Genomic DNA, 21724 nt, shown 5'->3' with positions numbered 1-21724 from the left:
GCCTGGGTGGCTCAGTGGGTTAGGCCGCTGCCTTCGGCTCAGGTCATGATCTCGGGGTCCTGGGATCAAGTCCCGCATTGGGCTCTCTGCTCAGCGGGGAGCCTGCTTCCTCCTCTCTCCCTGCCTGCCTCTCTGCCTACTTGTGATCTCTGTCTGTCAAATAAATAAATAAAATCTTTAAAAAAAAAATGTTTTTAAAGGTGTCCTCTGGAAAGCAAAAGTCTCCCACCCCCTTCCCTGACCTCCATTCCCACTGCTCAGAAGTCATCAGCATCAACGGTTTCTCGGGGGTTCTCCATCAAAGTAAATACATGTATCCCTTGTCATTTTTCAAATGGCTATTTTTAGAGGTTCAAAAAAAAAATAATAACGCAATGTCCAGTCTGTACCAGACTCTCCATTATGAGTGTGAGGTGTCTATCTAGAGAACTCAACAATGTTTCCACATGCACTGAAGGACTTATGTTCTCAGCTGTGGGACAGAAACCAGTATAATGCTTGGTACCCTGAGAACTGAAATCAACCTCTTCAATGTTATCACTTTTCACTGATGTCCAAAGCATAATGCTTAAAATGTCCAAACTTAGGAGACTGCACAAAAAATACAAATGCTTATTTTATATTACTGACACAATGGTGATTAGGGATAATTGGACCCAAAGCAGGTTTAGAAAACATTTTTTTAATCCACTGGATTTACATGCTAGGAATAAACTAGTTTTAGGCACTCCTTCGATGTGTGCCTTCGAGGAGGATGGGAATTGAAAGGCGGACTTTGGAAACTCAAGGGAAATATATATATATAATTGACATAGTATCAAAATGAAACTGTATTCAGCTTCTAGTAAGAGATCCAATTACCATGGATTAAACAATTTAGGGTTTATTCTCAGACCTAAAAGGCTAGAGCTGGTATGGCACCTCCACAAAGTTATTTGGGATTCAAGCACCTTCTCTGATTCTTGGCAGGAAACTTCAAACCTCAAGGTGAAGGTTGTTCAAGTTCACATTATGGCTATGGCGCTCGTACCCTAAGCAAGCAGACGAGGAAGAGACGAGTGGGATGTTCTCTCCCCCTGAATATTCCTCTATAAAGAGCTTTAAAGACCTGCTTATATAGCTCATTGGCCATCCTTAACTGCAAAGGAAACTTAGCTAAGCGCTCTGCTACTCCAAATAAAATCAGCATTCTATAATTAAAGAAAGGGAAAATGGATGGGCAATAAGAGACATCTAGCTGTCTCTGCCACAGGCTCTCTCTCCAAGAAAAGATACCCTTTGCACAAAACTCTTTATTTTCCAAATGTATTTCCTCCCTAGGATCTCTGAGCTTTAGAAACGGCACCATCCTCCAACCGGATGCTCAAGCCAAAAACCCATGAGCCACCTTAGAATCTCCTTTTACCTTATTACCTCCCATTCAAACCTTGAGCATGTTTTGTGGACTGTACCCTCAAAATGGGTCCCATGCCTTTCTCCTTGTTTTATTTTTAAGTAACCCCTACACTGAACGTGGGACACGAGCTCATGACCCTGAGATGAAGAGCTGCACGTTCTACCAACTGAGACAGAGTTACCCGATCCCAATCATTTCTCAACTTAACCTCTATTGTCCCCTTCCTAGTCTAAGCCACCCCACTGCCTACCTGGTCTTCCTACTTCCACTCTTTTTCTTCTTTTTCTTAATGACATGTCCCTTCGAGTCCCCAGACCGGGGAAATCATCAGCTCTAGAGAAGACCTGGGAAGCTGCATTTTTCATAAAACTTGGGGTAATTCATCATCATCATTATCATAACTGTGATGGTGGTAAAATACACATAACAGTTTATTGGCCATTTTAACCACTTTAACGTTGACAATTCAATGGCCTTAGATGCATTTGCAATGTTGTGTAACCACCACTAACTAGCTACAGAACTTTTCTCATCGTGGAATGACAGCATGGAAATGGAAACCTCATATCGATGAAGCAGTCCAAGCCAATTCCCTAGAGGCACCTGGGTGCCTCAGTCTAAGTGTTTGCCTTCAGCTCAGGTCATAGTCTGTGGGTTCTGGGATCAAGACCCGAGTCGGGCTCCCTGCTCCGTGGGGAGTCAGCTTCTCCCTCTGCTCCTCCCCATGCTCCTGCTCTGTCTCAATGGGATAAATAAAATCTTTAAAAAAAAAAAAAGACAGAAAAACAAACAAACAAACATTCCCTCCTGCCTCCAGCCATGACTCTGCTTCCCTGTCCCGATGCATTTACCTATTCCAGAAGGAATTATATAATCTCTAGCCTTTTCAGGATGGCTCCTTTCACTCAGCTTTGTGTCTTCAAGGTTGTCCCTGTTGTGGCCTGTTTCCACACTTCTCACCTTTGAAGCTGGGAGACTAGAAGGGGGAGCTTTCACACCGTACCACAAACCATCAGCCACAGGAAGGAGCGTCAATTACAGACCCCAAAAGCAGAACTTTCACCGGGAAAGAATCATCAGCTACAGTCCCCAACAGGAAAAGATGGACAGTGCATCTCCTGTGAGACATCAACCACCCCTGCGACGTAGTGAGTGAGGAAATGCCACCACCCTGACCTCCCGCTTTTCTCCAAGCAACCTCCCGAGAGCACAATCCCACCCAGCTTCCTCTGTAAAAATAACATTCTTCGGCTCCTCTGTGCGTTGGACTGGTCTACGTTTTTGGCCAGAGCTTGCTTGTCCTGAATTGTAATTCCCTCCTATTCCCGAATAAACCCATTTTTGCTGATAAAATAAACTTTCAGTATTTGAAGATCTATTTGTTTATTTAAGTAATCCCCCCACACCCAACCTGGGGCTTGAACTCACAACCCTGAGATCAAGAGTCACAGGCTCTACAGACTGAGCCAGCCAGGCACCATCTATAAATTTTTATTTTTAAGGTCAATATTACCTAGGGTTGGAACTGCTGGGTCATATGGCAATTCTGCTTAAGTACTAAGGAACTGTCAAACCCCACTTCTACTCCGCTCCCTCCTAATCCATTCTCCACACAGCAACCAAAGTGACAAATTTAAATTTTACAAAATGTCATAAATTGCCCGCCTTTAAAACTCTCCGATGCCTTCCTGTGCTTCCTAGAATAAAACCCAAAATGTATACTGACCTATGTAATAAAGTCTCCACCTCTTTCAATATCTCTTTTAACTCTCTCCTCACTTACTGAATACTTTCTGTTCCCACCTCAGGCCCTTTGTACTTGCTATTCTTTCTGGCTGGAATGTTTTTCCTGCTGACCACTGCATGGCAGACTTGATCTCAGCCTTCAGGTCCCACCTCAAATAGCACCTCCTTCAACAACCGTCTTATCTAAACTGGCCGCACCCCAGTCTCAGTCACTGCCTATAAAGTCACCCTGCTTTTACTTCTTTCGGCACTCAATCTGTATTTGAACTTCACTTTTTGTGTGTATTTACTTTCGGTATTGTCTTCCAGAAGAGGAGCTCTATGACAGTGGGCTTGGTTATATCTGCTTGGCTTATCAGTGTTAATGAATATTAATAGTTAATGAAGTAATCATTTGAGATGGAGTCTGAAAATACTGCTCAGGGTCAGGAGAGAGACTGGTAGGGGTTTCGGTATCCCACAACTTGTGCTGGGAAGGGACAAGCAGGTCTCTTAAGTACTGTAGGGAAGGACGGCTTTTCCTTTCTTCATTTCTAAGTTCTTTGGTCTAATATTAAGTTGATATAAAATAGATTAATAGGAGAAAAACAAATGTAATTTTATACGGCCAAGAGATCATGTGATAATATGAGACTCAAAGAAATAACCAAAACAGGCAGTGTGGTTCTTTTCAGACAAAGAAACAATAGGTTTTGTTGACTTACACTACGCAAAGTGGTTTGGGCTTGGGGTAAGCCAATTAATGAAGAAATAATAAGAATGTTTCTACTGGGGCGCCTGGGTGGCTCAGTTGGTTGGACGACTGCCTTCAGCTCAGGTCATGATCCTGGAGTCCCGGGATGGAGTCCCGCATCGGGCTCCCAGCTCCATGGGAGTCTGCTTCTCCCTCTGACCTTCTCCTCGCTCATGCTCTCTCTCACTGTCTTTCTCTCAAATAAATAAATAAAATCTTTAAAAAAAAAAAAAAAAGAATGTTTCTACTGCCTTGTCGCCCTGTGTCTGGCGATAAGGACGCCTCTCTCCTCCAGGTACAGGGCAGGGAATACCCTCCTGCTCTCCGGGGATAGAGGAAGACCCGGGTGTCCTTCTGGCACCAGCTGTTTCTTAAATAACTTCAATTCAAAATAATTAATATGCCCAAGTGGCATATTTGGGGGCAGCCTGTCCTGAACCTTATCGATATCAAATGAGTATACCCTGAGGGAGAATTAGGAGATTTCACACATAAAATTGGAAGAAAATCAAGGAGGATGTTTAATGCAAAGAGATGCCTATGTGACTGGAAACCAACAATTTCTCAACAGACTAACCGGCTTAATGATTTAAGGGCAAGAACCATGGATTTCATGATTTACTAGATACATGATCTTGAGAATAGGACTTCACATCCATAACACAGAGTTAATAAAAATACCTAACTCATAGGTTTAGCGTAAGAATTAAATGACATGGGGCGCTTAGGTGGCTCAGTGTGTTAGGCCTCTGCCTTCGGTTCGGGTCATGGTCTCGGGGTCCTGGGGTCGAGCCCCACATCGGGCTCTCTGCTCTGCGGGGAGCCTGCTTCCTCCTCTCTCTCTCTTTCTGCCTGCCTCTCTGCATGCTTGTGATCCTGTCTGTCAAATAAATAAATAAAATATCTAAAAAAAAAAAAAGAATTAAATGACATCATGCTTGTGGAGGGCTTCGTCCAATGAGCAGTAACTGTAACTATTATGACTCTATACTTACAATTTAGTAAAGTATATATATATATAACATTTCAAATAGTGTAGTTTAGAGCAATGCTATTAGAAAGCTTTGGTCATCACTGAAAGAGAAATTTCAAGTGGTACCTAGGTGGCTCTGTCCATTAAGTGTTTGGCTCTTTTTTTTTTTTTTTTTAATTTTTATTTCTTCAGTGTTCCAAGATTCATTGTTTATGCACCACACCCAGTGCTCCATGCAATACGTGCCCTCCTTAATACCCACCACCAGGCTCTCCCCAAACCCCACTCTTCTCCCCTCCCCAACCTTCGGTTTGTTTCTCAGAGTCCACAGTCTCTCATGGTTCATCTCTCCCTCCGATTTACGTCAACTCACTTCTCCTGTCCTTCACCCAATGTCCTCCGTGTTATTCCTTATGCTCCACAAGTAAGTGAAACCATATGATAATTGTCTCTCTCTGCTTGACTTATTTCACTCAGCATAATCTCCTCCAGTCCCAACCATGTTGATACAAACGTTGGGTGTTCATCATTTCTGATGGAAGCATAATACTCATTGTATATATGGACCATGCCTTCTTTATCCATTTGTCTGTTGAAGGGCATCTTGGCTCTTCCCACAGTTTGGCGACCATGGCCATTGTGCCGTGAACACTGGGGTACAGGTGGCCCTTCTTTTCCCTACCTGAGTAAATACCCAGTAGTGCAATTGCAGGGTCATAGGGTAGCTGTATTTTTAGTTTCTTAAGGAATCTCCACACTGTTTTCCACTGCCTGCACCAACTTGCATTCCCACCAATAGTGTAAGAGGGTTCCCCTACTCCACATCCTCTCCAACACTAGTTGTTTCCTGTTCAGTTCATTTTGGCCATTCCAACTGGTATAATGTGGTATCTAATGTGGTTTTGATTTGAATTTCTCTGATGGCTAATGATAATGAACACTTTTTCATGTATCTGTTGGCCATTTGTATGTCTCTTGATTTTAGCTCAGGTCGTGATCTCAAGGTCATGAGACTGAGCCCTGCATTGGGCTCCATGCTCAACAGGGAGTCTGTCCCTCTCCCTCTGCTCCTCCCCCTGCTCTCTCTCTCTCTCTCCCTCACTCTCTCAAATAAATAAATAAATAATTTTAATTTTTTTTTAAAAAAGAGAGATCATTCTAAAACAATACAAAAATACTTAGACATCGTAAATGTGTGAAACTATTTAAGAGTTCAAAGAAGAGGAGGGGGAGGAGTCAAGATGGCGGAGAAGTAGCAGGCTGAGACTACTTCAGCTAGCCGGAGATCAGCTAGATAGCTTATCTAAAGATTGCAAACACCTGCAAATCCATCGGCAGATCGAAGAGAAGAACAGCAATTCTAGAAACAGAAAAACAACCACTTTGTGAAAAGTAGGACCGGCGGAGAAGTGAATCCAAAGAGATGGGAAGATAGACCCCGGGGGGAGGGGCCGGCTCCAGGCAAGCGGCAGAGCAATGGAGCACAAAATCGGGACTATTAAAAGTCTGTTCCAGGGACGCCTGGGTGGCTCAGTTGGTTGAGCGGCTGCCTTCGGCTCGGGTCGTGATCCCAGCGTCCTGGGATCGAGTCCCACGTCGGGCTCCTTGCTCAGCCGGGAGCCTGCTTCTCCCTCTGCCTCTGCCTGCCATTCTGTCTGCCTGTGCTTGCTCTCTCCCTCTGATAAATAAATAAAATCTTAAAAAAAAAAAATGTTTAAAAAAAGTCTGTTCCACTGAGGGACATCGCTCCAGAGGCTAAACCGGGGTGAAGCCCACGCGGGGTCAGCGTGGCCTCAGGTCCCGCAGGGTCACAGAAGGGTCGGGGGTGTCTGAGTGTCGCAGAGCTTGCGGGTATTAGAACAAGGAAGCTGGCTACAGAGACAGAGCTGAGGAGTGAGCTCCCAGCTCGGGATTACCTTGAACCAGTCGCAGGCTCCGTGAGCTCGGAGCGCGGCCGGAGGTCAGGCAGACGGGAGTGACTGGGCGCGGTTCTCTGAGGGCGCACTGAGGAGTGGGGCCCGGGCTCTCGGCTCCTCCGGCTGGAGACCAGGAGGCCGCCATTTGTATTCCCGTCCTCCGGAACTCTACGGAAAGCGCTCAGGGAACAAAAGCTCCTGAAAGCAAACCCAAGCGGATTACTGGTCAGGGCGGTGTGATTCCGCCTGGGGCAAAGACACTTGACAATCACTACACCAGGCCCCTCCCCCAGAAGATCAACAAGAAATCCAGCCCAGACCAAGTTCACCTACCAAGGAGTGCGGTTTCAATACCAAGGAGAGCAGCAGAATTCCAGAGGAGGAGAAAGCAAAGCACAGAACTCATGGCTTTCTCCCTGTGATTCTTTAGTCTTGCAGTTAATTTAATTTTTTTTCTTTTTCATTTTTTTTCTCTCTTCCTCTGCTAAATTTTTTTAAACTTTTGCCCTTTCCTTTTTTAACATTTTTTAACTAGTTTATCTAATATATATATATTTTTCCCTTTTATACTTTCTTTATTCGTTTTCTTTTTTTAATTCTTTTCATTCTTTTTACTTTCTGCACCTCGTTCTATCCCCTTTCTTCCCCCTCATGATTTGGATCTCTTCTGATTTGGTTAAAGCATATTTTCCTGGGGTTGTTGCCACCTATTTAGTATTTTACTTGCTCCTTCATATACTCTTATCTGGACAAAATGACAAGGCGGAAAAATTCACCACAAAAAAAAGAACAAGAGGCAGTACCAAAGGCTAGGGACCTAATCAATACAGACATTGGTAACATGTCAGATCTACAGTTCAGAATGACAATTCTCAAGGTTCTAGCTGGGCTTGAAAAAGGCATGGAAGATATTAGAGAAACCCTCTTGACAGATATAAAATCCATTTCTGGAGAAATAAAAGAACTAAAATCTAACCAAGTTGAAATCAAAAAAGCTATTAATGAGGTGCAATCAAAAATGGAGGCTCTCACTGCTAGGATAAATGAGACAGAAGAAAGAATTAGCGATATAGAAGACCAAATGACAGAGAATAAAGAAGCTGAGTAAAAGAGGGACAAACAACACCAGGACCACGAGGGGAGAAGGCGAGGGATAAGTGACACCATAAGATGAAACAACATTATAATAATTGGGATTCCAGAAAAAGAAGAAAGAGAGAGGGGAGCAGAAGGTATACTGGAGAGAATTATTGGGGAGAATCTCCCCAATGTGGCAAAGGGAACAAGCATCAAAATTCAGGAGGTGCAGAGAACGCCCCTCAAAATCAATAAGAATAGGCCCACACCCCATCATCTAATAGTAAAATTTGCAAGTCTTAGTGACAAAGAGAAAATCCTGAAAGCAGCCCGGGAAAAGAAGTCTGTAACATACAATGGTAAAAATATTAGATTGGCAGCAGACTTATCCACAGACACCTGGCAGGCCAGAAAGAGCTGGCATGATATATTCAGAGCACTAAATGAGAAAAATATGCAGCCAAGAATACTATATCCAGCTAGGCTATCATTGAAAATAGAAGGAGAGATTAAAAGCTTCCAGGACAAAGAAAAACTGAAAGAATTTGCAAACACCAAACCAGCTCTACAGGAAATAGTGAAAGGGGTCCTCTAAGCAAAGAGAGAGCCTACAAGTGGTAGGTCAGAAAGGAACAGAGACAATATCCAGTAACAGTCACCTTACAGGCAATACAATGGCACTAAATTCATATCTCTCAACAGTTACCCTGAATGTTAATGGGATAAATGCCCCAATCAAAAGAACAGGGTATCAGAATGGATAAAAAAAAAAAAAAACCATCTATATGTTGCCTACAAGAAACTCATTTTAAACCCGAAGACACCTCCAGATTTAAAGTGACGGGGTGGAAAAGAATTTACCATGCTAATGGACATCAGAAGAAAGCAGGAGTGGCAATCCTTATATCAGATCAATTAGACTTTAAGCCAAAGACTATAATAAGAGATGAGGAAGGACACTTTATCATACTCAAAGGGTCTGTCCAGCAAGAAGATCTAACAATTTTAAATGTCTATACCCCTAACGTGGGAGCAGCCAACTATATAAACCAATTAATAACAAAATCAAAGAAACACATCAACAATAATACAATAATAGTAGGGGACTTTAACACTCCCCTCACTGAAATGGACAGATCATCCAAGCAAAGATGAACAAGGAAATAAAGGCCTTAAGTGACACACTGGACTAGATGGACATCACAGATATATTCAGAACATTTCATCCCAAAGCAACAGAATACACATCCTTCTCTAGTGCACATGGAACATTCTCCAGAATAGATCACATCCTCGATCCTAAATAAGGACTCAACCGGTATCAAAAGATTGGGATCATTCCCTGCATATTTTCAGACCACAGTGCTCTGAAGCTAGAACTCAACCACAAGAGGAAGTTTGGAAAGAACCCAAATACATGGAGACTAAACAGCATCCTTCTAAAGAATGAATGGGTCAACCAGGAAATTAAAGAAGAATTGAAAAAATTCATGGAAACAAATGATAATGAAAACACAACGGTTCAAAATCTGTGGGACACAACAAAGGCAGTCCTGAGATGAAAATATATAATGATACAAGCCTTTCTCAAGAAATAATAAAGGTCTCAGGTACACAACCTAATCCTACACCTAAAGGAGCTGGAGAAAGAACAAGAAAGAAACCCTAAACCCAGCAGGAGAAAAGAAATCATAAAGATCAGAGCAGAAATCAATGAAATAGAAACCAAAAAACCAATAGAACAAATCAACAAAACTAGGAGCTGGTTCTTTGAAAGAATTAATAACATTGATAAACCCCTGGCCAGACTTATCCAAAAGAAAAGAGAAAGGACCCAAATAAATAAAATCATGAACGAAAGAGGAGAGATCACAACTAACACCAAAGAAATACAGACAGTTATAAGAACATACTATGAGCAACTTTATGCCAACAAATTGGACAATCTGGAAGAAATGGATGCATTCCTAGAAACATATAAATTACCACAACTGAACTAGGAAGAAATTGAAAGCCTGAACAGACCCATAACCAGTAAGAAGATTGAAACAGTCATCAAAAATCTCCAAACAAACAAAAGCCCAGGGCCAGATGGCTTCCCGGGGGAATTCTACCAAACATTTAAAGAAGAACTAACTCCTATTCTCCTGAAACTGTTCCAAAAAATTGAAATGGAAGGAAAACTTCCAAACTCATTTTATGAGGCCAGAATCACCTTGATCCCAAATCCAGACAAGGATCCCATCAAAAAAGAGAGCTATAGACTAATATCCTTGATGAACACAGATGCAAAAATTCTCACCAAAATACTAGCCAATAGGATTCAACAGTGCATTATAAGGATTATATACCATGACCAAGTGGGATTTATTCCAGGGCTGCAAGGTTGGTTCAACATCCGCAAATCAATCAGTGTGATACAACACATCAATCAAAGAAAGAACAAGAACCATATAATTCTCTCAATAGATGCTGAAAAAGCATTTGACAAAGTACAGCATCCCTTCCTGATCAAAACTCTTCAAAGTGCAGGGATAGAGGGCACATACCTCAATATCATCAAAGCCATCTATGAAAAACCCACCACCAATATCATTCTCAATGGAGAAAAACTGAAAGCCTTTCCACTAAGGTCAGGAACACGGCAGGGATGTCCATTATCACCACTGCTATTCAACATAGTACTAGAAGTCCTAGCCTCAGCAATCAGACAACAAAAGGAAATTAAAGGCATCCAAATCAGCAAAGAAGAGGTCAAACTATCACTCTTGGCAGATGATATGATACTATATAAGGAAAACCCAAAAGACTCCACTCCAAAACTGTTAGAACTTGTACAGGAATTCAGTAAAGTGTCAGGATATAAAATCAATGCACAGAAATCAGTTGCATTTCTCTACACCAACAACAAGACAGAAGAAAGAGAAATTAAGGAGTCAATCCCATTTACAATTGCACCCAAAACCATAAGATACCTAGGAATAAACCTAACCAAAGAGGCTAAGAATATATACTCAGAAAACTATAAAGTACTCATGAAAGAAATTGAGGAAGACACAAAGAAATGGAAAAATGTTCCATGCTCCTGGATTGGAAGAACAAATATTGTGAAAATGCCTATGCTACCTAAAGCAATCTACACATTTAATGCAATTCCTATCAAAGTACCATCCATCTTTTTCAAAGAAATGGAACAAATAATCCTAAAATTTATGTGGAACCAGAAAAGACCTCGAATAGCCAAAGAAATATTGAAAAAGAAAGCCAAGGTTGGTGGCATCACAATTCCGGACTTCGAGCTCTATTACAAAGCTGTCATCATCAAGACAGCATGGTACTGGCACAAAAACAGACATATAGATCAATGGAACAGAATAGAGAGCCCATAAATAGTCCCTTAAATCTACGGTCAACGAATCTTCGACAAAGCAATGGAAAAAAGACAGCCTCTTCAATAAATGGTGTTGGGAAAATTGGACGGCCACATGCAGAAAAATGAAATTGGACCATTCCCTACACCACACACAAAAATAGACTCAAAATGGATGAAGGACCATATAATCCAATCAAGAAATGGGCATTTATCAAAAGATGAATGAATAAAGAAGTTGTGGTATATATACACAATCGAATACTATGCATCCATCAAAAGAAATGAAATCTTGCCATTTGCGACAATGTCAATGGAACACCCAGTGACTGGGGCTGGTGCAGGCCTGGCTTCCAAGTATGTGACTGGCAGTGGTACCCTATGCTGACCTTCAGAGCATACAAATGGCTGTCTCTTCACTTCCAGTTGTCAAAGCTTGCCCATATCTTGCTCAGGACCAATGAGGGAAGGGAATTAGAAACGGAATCCCAGCTTACCTAAGTGGAAGCAGAATGAAGCCACCACAATGGGACTGGTGAAGATTAATATGACACATTAATGAAGATTAATATGACACATAAGATGGTATTTATCTGCTTAAAATGATGTTGTAGAGAGTACTTATTTTTTTTTAAAGACTTTATTTATTTATTTGACAGAGAGGGATCACAAGTAGGCAGAGAAGCAGGCAGAGAGTGGAGGAAATAGGCTCCCTGCTGAGCAGAGAGCCCGATGCGGGGCTCGATTTCAGGACCCTGAGATCATGACCTGAGTTGAAGGCAGAGGCTTTAACCCACTGAGCCACCCAGGTGCCCCTAGAGAGTGCTTATTGTCATTGACAGACAGTATGTACAGCATGACTCATATGAGAACATGTGTAAAAATCAACATAAACATATAAAGACAAATGTTCTAAGAGGTTAAACCGTTAAAAACCCCAAAGTCTCCTTGGGTCCTCTCCTCTCCTTATTTTTTTTTTAATTTCTTATTTTTTATAAACATATAATATATTTTTATCCCCAGGGGTACAGGTCTGTGAATCGCCAGGTTTACACACTTCACAGCACTCACCAAAGCACATACCCTCCCCAATGTCCATAACCCCACCCCCCCTCCCCCCCTCCCCCCCCCCCAGCAACCCTCAGTTTGTTTTGTGAGATTAAGAGTCACTTATGGTTTGTCTCCCTCCCAATCCCATCTTGTTTCATTGATTCTTCTCGTACCCACTTAAGCCCCCATGTTGCATTACCACTTCCTCATATCAGGGAGATCATATGATAGTTGTCTTTCTCTGCTTGACTTACTTCGCTAAGCATGATACGCTCTAGTTCCATCCACGTCGTCACAAATGGTAAGATTTCATTTCTTTTGATGGCTGCATAGTATTCCATTGTGTATATATACCACATCTTCTTGATCCATTCATCTGTTGATGGACATCTAGGTTCTTTCCATAGTTTGGGTATTGTGGACATTGCTGCTATAAACATTCGGGTGCACGTGCCCCTTCGGATCACTACGTTTGTATCTTTAGGGTAAATACCCAGTAGTGCAATTGCTGGGTCATAGGGTAGTTCTATTTATTCTATTTATTTATTTGACAGTCTCCCACAATCATCAAGGTTGGAGGCAGTAACACATGCAGATTCCAGTTTGTCCTTGTAAGTTCCGTGCTGTCCTCATGATTTCCCCACAACATATGGACCTTTCCTTCCCAACCGCTGACCCTGTTGACTTCATACCCAACACCAGATTCAGAAAAGCCACCACCTTGCCCAGTGGTTACCCTTCCACTGACTCCCTGCTCCCACAATAAATCTCTTCTCCATGTCACCCTTAGTGGTTCTGCTTCTCTGATCGGATGGTAACTGATCTCTGACCCACTGACTGGGCTCTCTGGGAAGCAGACACTGAGATGGAGTTAGGAGCACAGAGGTTTACTGGGTGTGACACCTGGAAACATAAAATGGTGAGGAAGCATTGGCCAGAGGGAACCCCAGAAATGAGCAAAATCCCTCTGGTTAGAATCTGTCAACTCTAGCACACCATGCAGCTGAAGGACAAGTTCCTTCCTTAAAGGAGACCCCTAGCGCTGCACCCCAAAGCTGTAACCACCTACACAGTGAAACAGTTGACTGACTTGGGTTTTTCCCTTTGTTGTAAATAACACTTAAGTGCACAACCTGGTAGGTCAGTCTTTCTACACATTCAAATTATTTACTGAGGATAAATTCCTAGAAATGAGAGCTCTAGATCAAAGAATATGGCCATTGTTAAGGCATTTAATTTATAAAACCAAACCTGGTCCTTAGAAGCATCATGGTTCCAATTAGCATCGAGGCTGAACATCTTTTTTTTTTTTTTAAGATTTTATTTATTTATTTGACAGACAGAGATCACAAGTAGGCAGAGAGGCAGGCAGAGAGAAGAGGGAGCAGGTTCCCTGCTGAGCAGAGAGCTTGATGTGGGGCTCGATCCCAGGACCCTGGGATCATGACCTGAGCCAAGAGGCTGGATGTCTTTACATGCTCTCGGATATTGCTTTTCAAAAATTTCTTGTTCATATCCTTGCTTCTATGATGTTCATCTTCTTCTAATGGTGTGAAAGAGCCTTTTTATATGTAAAAGATTTTAACTCCTTGTCAGATAAACACGAGCCAAATAATTCTCCAGTTTGTCCTTTCTCTTTACATTTTTCTTTTTCTTTTTCTTTTTTCCTTTAAAGATTGGTTGATTGATTGATTGGAGAGAGAGAGCCCACAAGCATGCACGCTTGTGAGCAGGGGGAGGGGCAGAGGAAGAGGGAGAAAGAATCCTTAAGTGCACTCCCTGCTGAGCACAGAGCCTGCCCCGGCTAGATTTCAGGATCCTGAGATCATGACTTGAGCCAAAATCAAGAGTTGGAGATCTAACCAGCTAAAGCCACTCAGGCACCCCTGTCTTTAGATTTTTCAGTGTTGCTTTGGAGATACAGAAATTTTAAATTCCCAAGTAATTAACACTATTAATATTTTCTTTGGGGAGTATTCTTAGAAAAGCCTTGGATACCTCAAGATTATATTAGCATTAATTTGTCTTTTTTCTAAGCCATTTATTATTTCATCACATCATTTTATGATGTGATTTGGGAGTCTGCTATATAAACATGTAATATGATATTATACTGTGCTGGGTATGTGTGTTAGTGTATATTTGTACGTATTTCCTTTTTTATTTTCAAGATTTTATTTATTTATTTGACAGACAGAGATCACAAGTAGGCGGAGAGGCAGGCAGAGAGAGAGGCGGAAGCAGGCTCCCTGCTGAGCAGAGAGCCTGATGTGGGGCTCGATCCCAGGACCCTGGGATCATGACCTGAGCTGAAGGCAGAGGCTTTAACCCACTGAGCGGCTTAACCCACTGAGTCACCCAGGCGCCCCTCTTTTTTTTTTTTAAGATTTATTTATTTGAGTGAGAGAGGGAGAGCATGAGCAGAGAGAGAGAGAGATGCAGACTCCCCATTAAGCAGGGAGCCTGATGCGAGGCTTGAACCCAGGACCCTGAGATCATGACCTGAGCCAAAGGCAGAGGCTTTAACCCACTGAGCCACCCAGGTGCCCCTAGGCAACCTTTTTATGAGCTGGGGGCCAGCCCTCTCCCCTGACGTGGACCGAATGGAACAAAGATTTTTGTAGGGGGAAAAAAAAATCATTTCATGATAAATGAGAATTGCAAAAGGGTGAGGCCCGTCTTAAAATTCAGTCTTTATTTTTTTTTTCAAGTTTTTATTTAAATTCCGGTTACTTAACATACAGTGTAATATTAGTTTCTGCTGCAGAATTTACTGATTATTAACTTCCGTACAACAGCTACTGTTCATCCCAAGTGCCCTCCTTAATCCCCGTCAGCCATTTCCCCCAAATTCCTTTTTTAAAAGGTCTGTTTCCCGGGTCTCCTGGGTGACTCAGTTGGTGAAGCATCTGGCTTTGGCTCAGGTCATGATCCCGTGCTGCTAAGATAGGTCCCCAGGTCAAGTTCCTTGCTCTGCGCGGAGCCTACTTCTCCGTCTGCCTGCAGCAACCCTGTTTTCCTCTTTCTCTCCCTCTCTCTGACAAATAAATAAATAAAATCTTTTTTTAAAAAATAAATAGAAAAAAGGTCTACTTCTCTTCCCTGGAAGATTATGCATCTGCATAATCCACGTGGTAAGTAAAATATAGGCACACAATTTTTAATACTTCTCTGCTCCAGAGAGGGACTGTGTATTCCCTCCATTTGTAGGCTCTATGATTGTTTTGTCCTGACACATTTCGGCAGAAGTAATGTGCCTGTGTCGGGCCTGGGCTTTCCCACATCTTGTCTCTTGGGACATTCTCTGTGGGAGCCCTGAACTGTCAGGGGGAGAAGTCTTCACGTTGCCAGCTGGAGAGCCCAGCCTTCCAGGTATCCCCGTGAAGGTCCCAGACCTTTGCCTAACGTCAAATCAGACCCTACAGACCGTCTGCCAGCTGTATACCGCAGGACAGCCTCAGTCCACACCACAGGCAGCAGCAGAATTGCCCGGCTGAACCCTGCCCTGTTCCCGTGGTCCACAAAGTCCCTGGTTCTGATAAAATGGTGGTTGCTTTAAGCTGCTGCGCTTCGAGTGATTTGCTGACACAGCAACAGATAACCAGAGTGTCATGTGGAAGGCAGTGATTCCATGTGAAAGTAGTAAACCTTCCTGCCCCGTCAACCCAGACTGGAACATGACTTGCTTTGGCCAGTGGTATCCAAGGAGACAAGTCATACGGCAGGTGCATACCTAAACGTATCTGTTTCCTGCAACAATTTTTGCTTTGTATTCTCCCATTTGATTGGCATGTCCCCGGCAGGGCTGCCCCTTCTGCCTGGGTCCTGCGGCGTGTAGCCGCGGGGAGCAAGATGTCTGACCACTCAGATCATAAGCAAATAAACTCTTGCTGTTACAAACGTTCCAGGGGCTATCCACAAGATTGGAGAATTTAAAGAGAATATACTGAGAAAGGAAAGGATAAAAGATCTTGGATCCTTGATAAAATTGTTGAACGACTCAGCGATCTAGGACTGCCCACCACCAAAAACATCTTATAATGGGAGATAATTGTCTTTATTGTTTAAGCCACTGTTAGTTGCTAATTCTTTTATTTATAGACAAAAGAAAAACCCAAACCCATATATAGTTTTTGTTGATTTTGCAACAGCATTCTGATTTTCCTTTAGGGAAAAGACATACTGCAGCACACACACGCGTGCGCGCGCGCACACACACACACACACACACACACACATTTGTCCAAGTGAGACTGTGCTCTTCAGATGCTGCGGCGAGCACATGACCAGGTCTGACCTGGTCATCAGAGTGGCCCATCCACATGGCTACAGTGAGTAAGCTGAGGTTCCCTTCTGGGACATTGAGCCAGACTGTCCAGGAAGAGAGGCTCCCTCTTCATTGAGATTGCTGCTTAGGAATTAAACCAACACCGAGGAGAGCAGAGCTGAGGAATGGGAAGACTAATTTCTGATGGTATTACTAAGCTTTTGAGACTCTCCTTTGTCTGGTCTACCTTTGAACTTTTCTTTCAGTTTTATGAACCAGTAAATTCCTGATCTTTCATAAACCAGTTAACAATGGGAAGAATCCTGACTTATATAGACCAGAGTCCTAGTTGACAGATGGGGCCAAAGGGCCTCAGCTGAAGTAAAGCAGAGTTGGGGGGTTGCTGGGGAGCGGCTGCTTGCATATGTTTCACAGATAACAGAGACCGAGACACGGAAGGGCAGTGGTATCTTACCCAAGGGCGTACAGTGAGTAACCAATTAGAAGGGTGCAGATTCAATTGCAGGCCTAATAAAACTCCAAAACGCAAGTCATTTCTACTGACCCACACTGATTTGCAGGGCAGGTCTCTAACCAGAAACCAAGCCCCTATATTGCCTCTCTTTATTGGTATTGGCTGGGTGGGGCTGAGGACGACTCAGAGTTTCCTTGTATTTGAGAGTCAAGTTCAAGATTCTTCACTGTTTTCCGGATCAGTTAAGAAGAGGCAATGGTAGTCATGATTAAGTCTATCCCACATCACTACCTGGTCCTTCTACTTGCTTCCCTTCCCAGGGCTCCCTACACACTGTCTCCCAGTCAGTCCCCTTGGTGAGGAAAGGCGCTCCCTCAGGGACTCCCATCTTTTCTTCAGGATATATAGATGGTATTTGGGTCCAGGTCAGTTAAACCCCTTCAGAGCATCCTTGTGGCACCAGCCGGGAAAGCTCCAGTGCCTGCCACACACCCTTCTGGGAGGCTCCTCTCAAGGGAGGATCCCAAGCACAAGCCTCTAGCTGCCTGCAGCCCCTCCCTGACCACTCATACCTCCAGCTCTACAATGAATCATCGGTCCTAACGCCCTGCTCCTTTTTCCTGGACTCGACCTTGTGAGTTGACTCCATTTCCATGGCCAACCTCTTGCCGGTCCCAATCTCACCAGCAGCCAGCCTGAGGACCAGGATGTCTAGCTCGCTTTTGGCTGCCTCCAAACTGTCCTAGCAGGAGGCAAAGCTCTACCCAGGACTTCTTGTTCACAGTGCCCTTCAGCTTGGGGTTCCCACAGTGTAGGGAACACACAGCTCATGTACATGGGTTGGTGTCTGGTAGTAACCTCTCGGCTTTAGATAACATCCTTGAGTCACGTGGTGCAAAGTTATTTCCTTCCCAAGTCTTCCTCGATCCTTCAGGTCACCAAAGAGAAGCTCTGTTTGGTACAAACACTTGCTAATCTCCCTTTTTGACACTTTGAGGAGGAGGGCTGGTGGCCATGCTCCACCAAGAGGATAGAGCCCTCCTGAGAATAAAGCCAACACAAAAGAAAGCTGATTGAGAAATGAATCACTGAGTCCTGATAGCATTGTGTGAGCCCTTTGGAACTAACTGTGCCAGAAGACCCTTCCAGACTTTTCCAGCATTCTGAAGATACTTTTCAAACTTTTTTAATTCCATGAGCCCCTACCAATCCCTTTTTAACTGAAGTTGCTGCAAGTTGGGTTTTCAATTGCTTGCAGAAGATTGCTGGCTGATTCACTAATTTGAGATCAAATGAGTTAGGCTTTATTTAGTACACTCCCCTCCGGCTTTCTCTCCTTGGCCTTAAATGGAGTTTAGTATAGACACAAGAGTACAGTTTATGGAGGCCCTGCCTCTGTCGGGGGCTGAAGACAAATCCCAGGGTGAACTGGCCCGTGTAAGCCAGCCAGAGGCACAAAGGGGGTCACTTCAGGATCCGGATGCTCATTTTCTGCTCGATGTCCATCTTCTCTAAGGACTGGTGGGGGGAGGTGGGAGGTAGTCAGGAGCTCAGTCCTCTAGGCTTCTAACCTCTTCTCCCTAACCCCAAAGCCCCACCTTTCCTCGGCGACCCTGGTCTTTCTGCCCACCTTCTTCCAAGTTCCTGTCCCAGGTCCATCTGTTCTAGGGACTCCTGATGTCAACTCCCCAGGCCTAAGGGCATTCTGACCTTGGTGAACTCCAGGAAGGACACAGCCCCATCCCCATCTTCATCCGCTTCCTGCACCGTGCGGTCGGTGATGCTCTCCAACTGCTCTTCTGTCACCTGCACTCCAACCATCAGCCGGAGGACCTGGGGGGCGTGGAGGGGGACAGCCATAAAGAGGAGGCCCTAGGGGTGGCTGGGTAGCTCAGCTGTTAAGCATCTGCCTTCGGCTCAGGTCAGGATCCCAGGGTCCTGGAATCAAGTCCCCTGCATCAGGCTCCCTGCTTCTCCCTCTCCCATTCCCCCTGCTTGTGTTCCCTCTCTCACTGCCTTTCTCTCCATCAAATAAATAAATAAAATCTTAAAAAAAAATTAAAAAAAAAAAAAGAGGAGGCCCTAGCCCCATACCCCAAACCTCGCCCACATCATCCGCAATGGTATTACCTATTTTGTAATCTGTCCCTCATCCATTGTTTTCACTCCCCACCATATCCTCCAATAATGTCCCCTATGGCTTCTCCATGTGAACCCCCACTTGTCTATTTGAACTCACTTGTAATGAGTTTGGTGGGTAAACTCATTTTGGGTTGGTTCACTCAACCCAAAATGAGTTTGGGTTCACTCACTTGAACAGTACACCCAAACTCATTACCCAGCCCCAAATCTTATAACCCAACTTCCCCCCATCCTCCACCTCTCCCCCACCTCATCCTCCCCCCGTTCCCCATTCCATCCCCTCCCCCACTTCATCATATCTATTGAGAGTTTCTGAATCTCGACACTCTTGACATTTGGGGCCAGGTAACTCCTTATGGGGGTAAAGGAGTCTATCCTTTGTATTGAAAGATATTCAGCAGCATTTTTGACTTCTACCCACCAGACGCTGGTATTACTGCCCACTCCCCAAGTTGTGACAAGTAAAAATGTCTCTAGATATTGGGAACAGCATTTAGGAAGCAAAATCACACACACACACACACACACACACACACCCCATTAAGAACCACTGATCTATTTCCAACCTCACCCCCAACTGTTCCCCATCCCATTTTCCAACTAAACCCACCCCGTGACGGATTCCCACTTAATACCCCCCCACATCTGCACCCCCACTCACCAGGCATCCGCCCCATCCCCCCACAACCTTTCACTTCAAAGGACATCCCTTGTCCTTTGGTTCTTCTAACCTGTAACATCTCATGCCTGGAGATCTTTCCATCTCGATCCAGGTCATAGAGCTGAAATACGACTAGAAGAGAACGGAGGGGGACAGAAAGGTGGGTCTTCTCTGCACTCTTCCAGCAGAAGGTCGCCCTGGAGGTGTGGCTGGGGGTGGGGTGCTCATCTAGAGGCTTGCTAAGAGACGGGGGTGCCCAGGGCCTCTTCCTGGTGCGGTATATCTAGGGTCTCACTTGGGGGGATTCCCCACAAACTCACAACGAAGTTTGTTCATTCTGCTGTTGAGGGGTTCGGGTTGCTTGGGATCTCGCATGCCTGAGTCGTCATCATCGACAGGTCGAAAATGAGCCAGGACTCTGACAAAGCCTGGGAAATCCACTCGCAGATTCCTGGGGGTAATGGAGGAGAGGCAGTGGTCCCCTTGGGCCTCCCTCTGCTTCTGTCCCTAACTCTCCCCAAGCCTTCCCCCAAAAGTCCCCCCCCACGTCCCCGCCGCCCCCAGCAAGACCTCACCCGTCAGGGAAGAAGCTGTCTATAATGCGTTCTCCCAGGGGGTTCACGGCCAGCGCCCCAATCTGTTGCAGATCCACGCGGCTGTCAGGGCCAAGTTCAAGCGGGGTAGGCAGGGCAAAGACAGGAGGGTTAGTTAAGAGGGGAGTGGGCCCAGAGAGACAGAGGTGGCAGGTCCTGAAGCCGGCGCCCCCTCACCTCAGGTAGCCTTTCTCGTTCCTGTCCAGGGCCCGAAACCGGTGGTAGAGGCGGAGCAGACTGGCCTGCGAGACTGCGGGGCGAAAGGCCGAAGGGTGACAGGGCCGCCGGCGCTGGGGACGCGCGGCGGGACCCTCCCTGGGCGACCCCCGGCCGCGGGCGGGGGACACGAGCCCGCTGAAGGGTTCGCCCCGGGGACCCCGGCGGGGCTGCAGGGGGCGTGGCGACGCGCTCCCGCGGGGGAACCGAGCCACCAGGGCCGGGCCCCTCGGTCCTCACCCCCTCCCTCCCCGCACTGCAGAGCTCGAGGACACCTGGCTGCCCGGCTCCACCTGGCCGCCAGCAGCCCGGGGTCCCGCGCCCGCCATCGCGCACGCCCCCCGGAGCCGCCCCGGCTCCGGACCCCCCGCGTCCCGGGTCCGAGCCCCGCTCGCCGCTCACAGCCGGTCTCCCGCCGGATGCTGTCCCCGTCGGGAATGCGCGCGGCGTGGGAACCTCGGGAGCCCATGGCTGCGCGGGCTGAGCCTCCCGGCCCCGCACGCTCGCCTCCCGCTCCCGGGCGCGGCCGCCCCAGTGGCCCCAGGGCCGAAGGCCGCAGGCCTGGAGCCGAGCCAGACTCGGGAACCCCTGCGTGCCTCGCCTCCCACCCGCGACCCGGGCGAACAGAGAACAATGCCCAGGGTGGCGGGGTCAGAGGGGCGGCGCGAACAACGGGGCGTTTCATCCCGAGCCGCTGAGGTCGCCAGGGCCCCGCCCGCCCCACGCCCGCCCGCCGGGCGTTTTCAAGCTGCAGGACAACCGACCCACGGTCCCCCGCGCCCCCCGCCTCCCGCTCCGGCTCCCGGTAAGGCTGGGATCCCGACTTGTCATCCAGAGAAGGAATCCACGTCCTTCTGGGAAGGGGACGGGTGGTGGGGAGGGGGGCGCTGGACCCCTTTGTCCCAATCCCCGGAAGGGTCCAGCCTGGGGCCCCTTCCCCAGGCAAGAAGACAGAGAAGAGGCATCGAAGGACCCCTCAAGAAGGGTGGAGTGGGGGAGAATCTTGAGCGGTAAAGGGGAGACTGGGTCCCGTGGAGGGACCCACTGAACAGGGTCCCTGGATTTGGAAAGAAGTGGATTGGAATCCCAGCTACGCGATTTACCCTGGA

At 45.8% G+C, this 21724-nt stretch overlaps 1 protein-coding gene across 1 annotated transcript; it reads right to left on the bottom strand.

The window, feature by feature from the left end:
• Window positions 1-18144: 18144 nt before the first annotated feature.
• CHP2 (calcineurin like EF-hand protein 2) lies at window positions 18145-21215 on the bottom strand. The gene is made up of 7 exons (XM_059415953.1): window positions 21018-21215; window positions 20577-20649; window positions 20382-20462; window positions 20127-20257; window positions 19877-19938; window positions 18714-18836; window positions 18145-18521 (listed from the first exon to the last, which is right to left on the bottom strand). Exons 1-7 carry the CDS (start codon window positions 21082-21084, stop codon window positions 18468-18470), a joined length of 591 nt encoding a protein of 196 aa, XP_059271936.1. The 5' UTR covers window positions 21085-21215; the 3' UTR covers window positions 18145-18467.
• Between the last annotated feature and the right edge of the window lie 509 nt (window positions 21216-21724).

The sequence above is a fragment of the Mustela nigripes genome, chromosome 11 (assembly GCF_022355385.1).
Source record: "Mustela nigripes isolate SB6536 chromosome 11, MUSNIG.SB6536, whole genome shotgun sequence".
Lineage (NCBI taxonomy): Eukaryota > Metazoa > Chordata > Mammalia > Carnivora > Mustelidae > Mustela > Mustela nigripes.
The sequence above is the reverse complement of the archived record's forward strand: the minus strand, read 5'-3'. Positions and strand labels throughout refer to the sequence as shown.

Excerpts from the sequence above, each read along its gene's own strand:
- CHP2 (XM_059415953.1), bottom strand. The coding sequence starts at position 21,084 with ATGGGCTCCCGAGGTTCCCACGCCGCGCGCATTCCCGACGGGGACAGC. Across the intron at positions 20,463-20,576 it reads AACGAGAAAGGCTACCTGAG|CCGCGTGGATCTGCAACAGA; the intron begins GTGAGGGGGCGC and ends TGGCCCTGACAG. Across the intron at positions 18,837-19,876 it reads CCAGGCATGAGATGTTACAG|GTCCTCCGGCTGATGGTTGG; the intron begins GTTAGAAGAACC and ends CACGCCCCCCAG.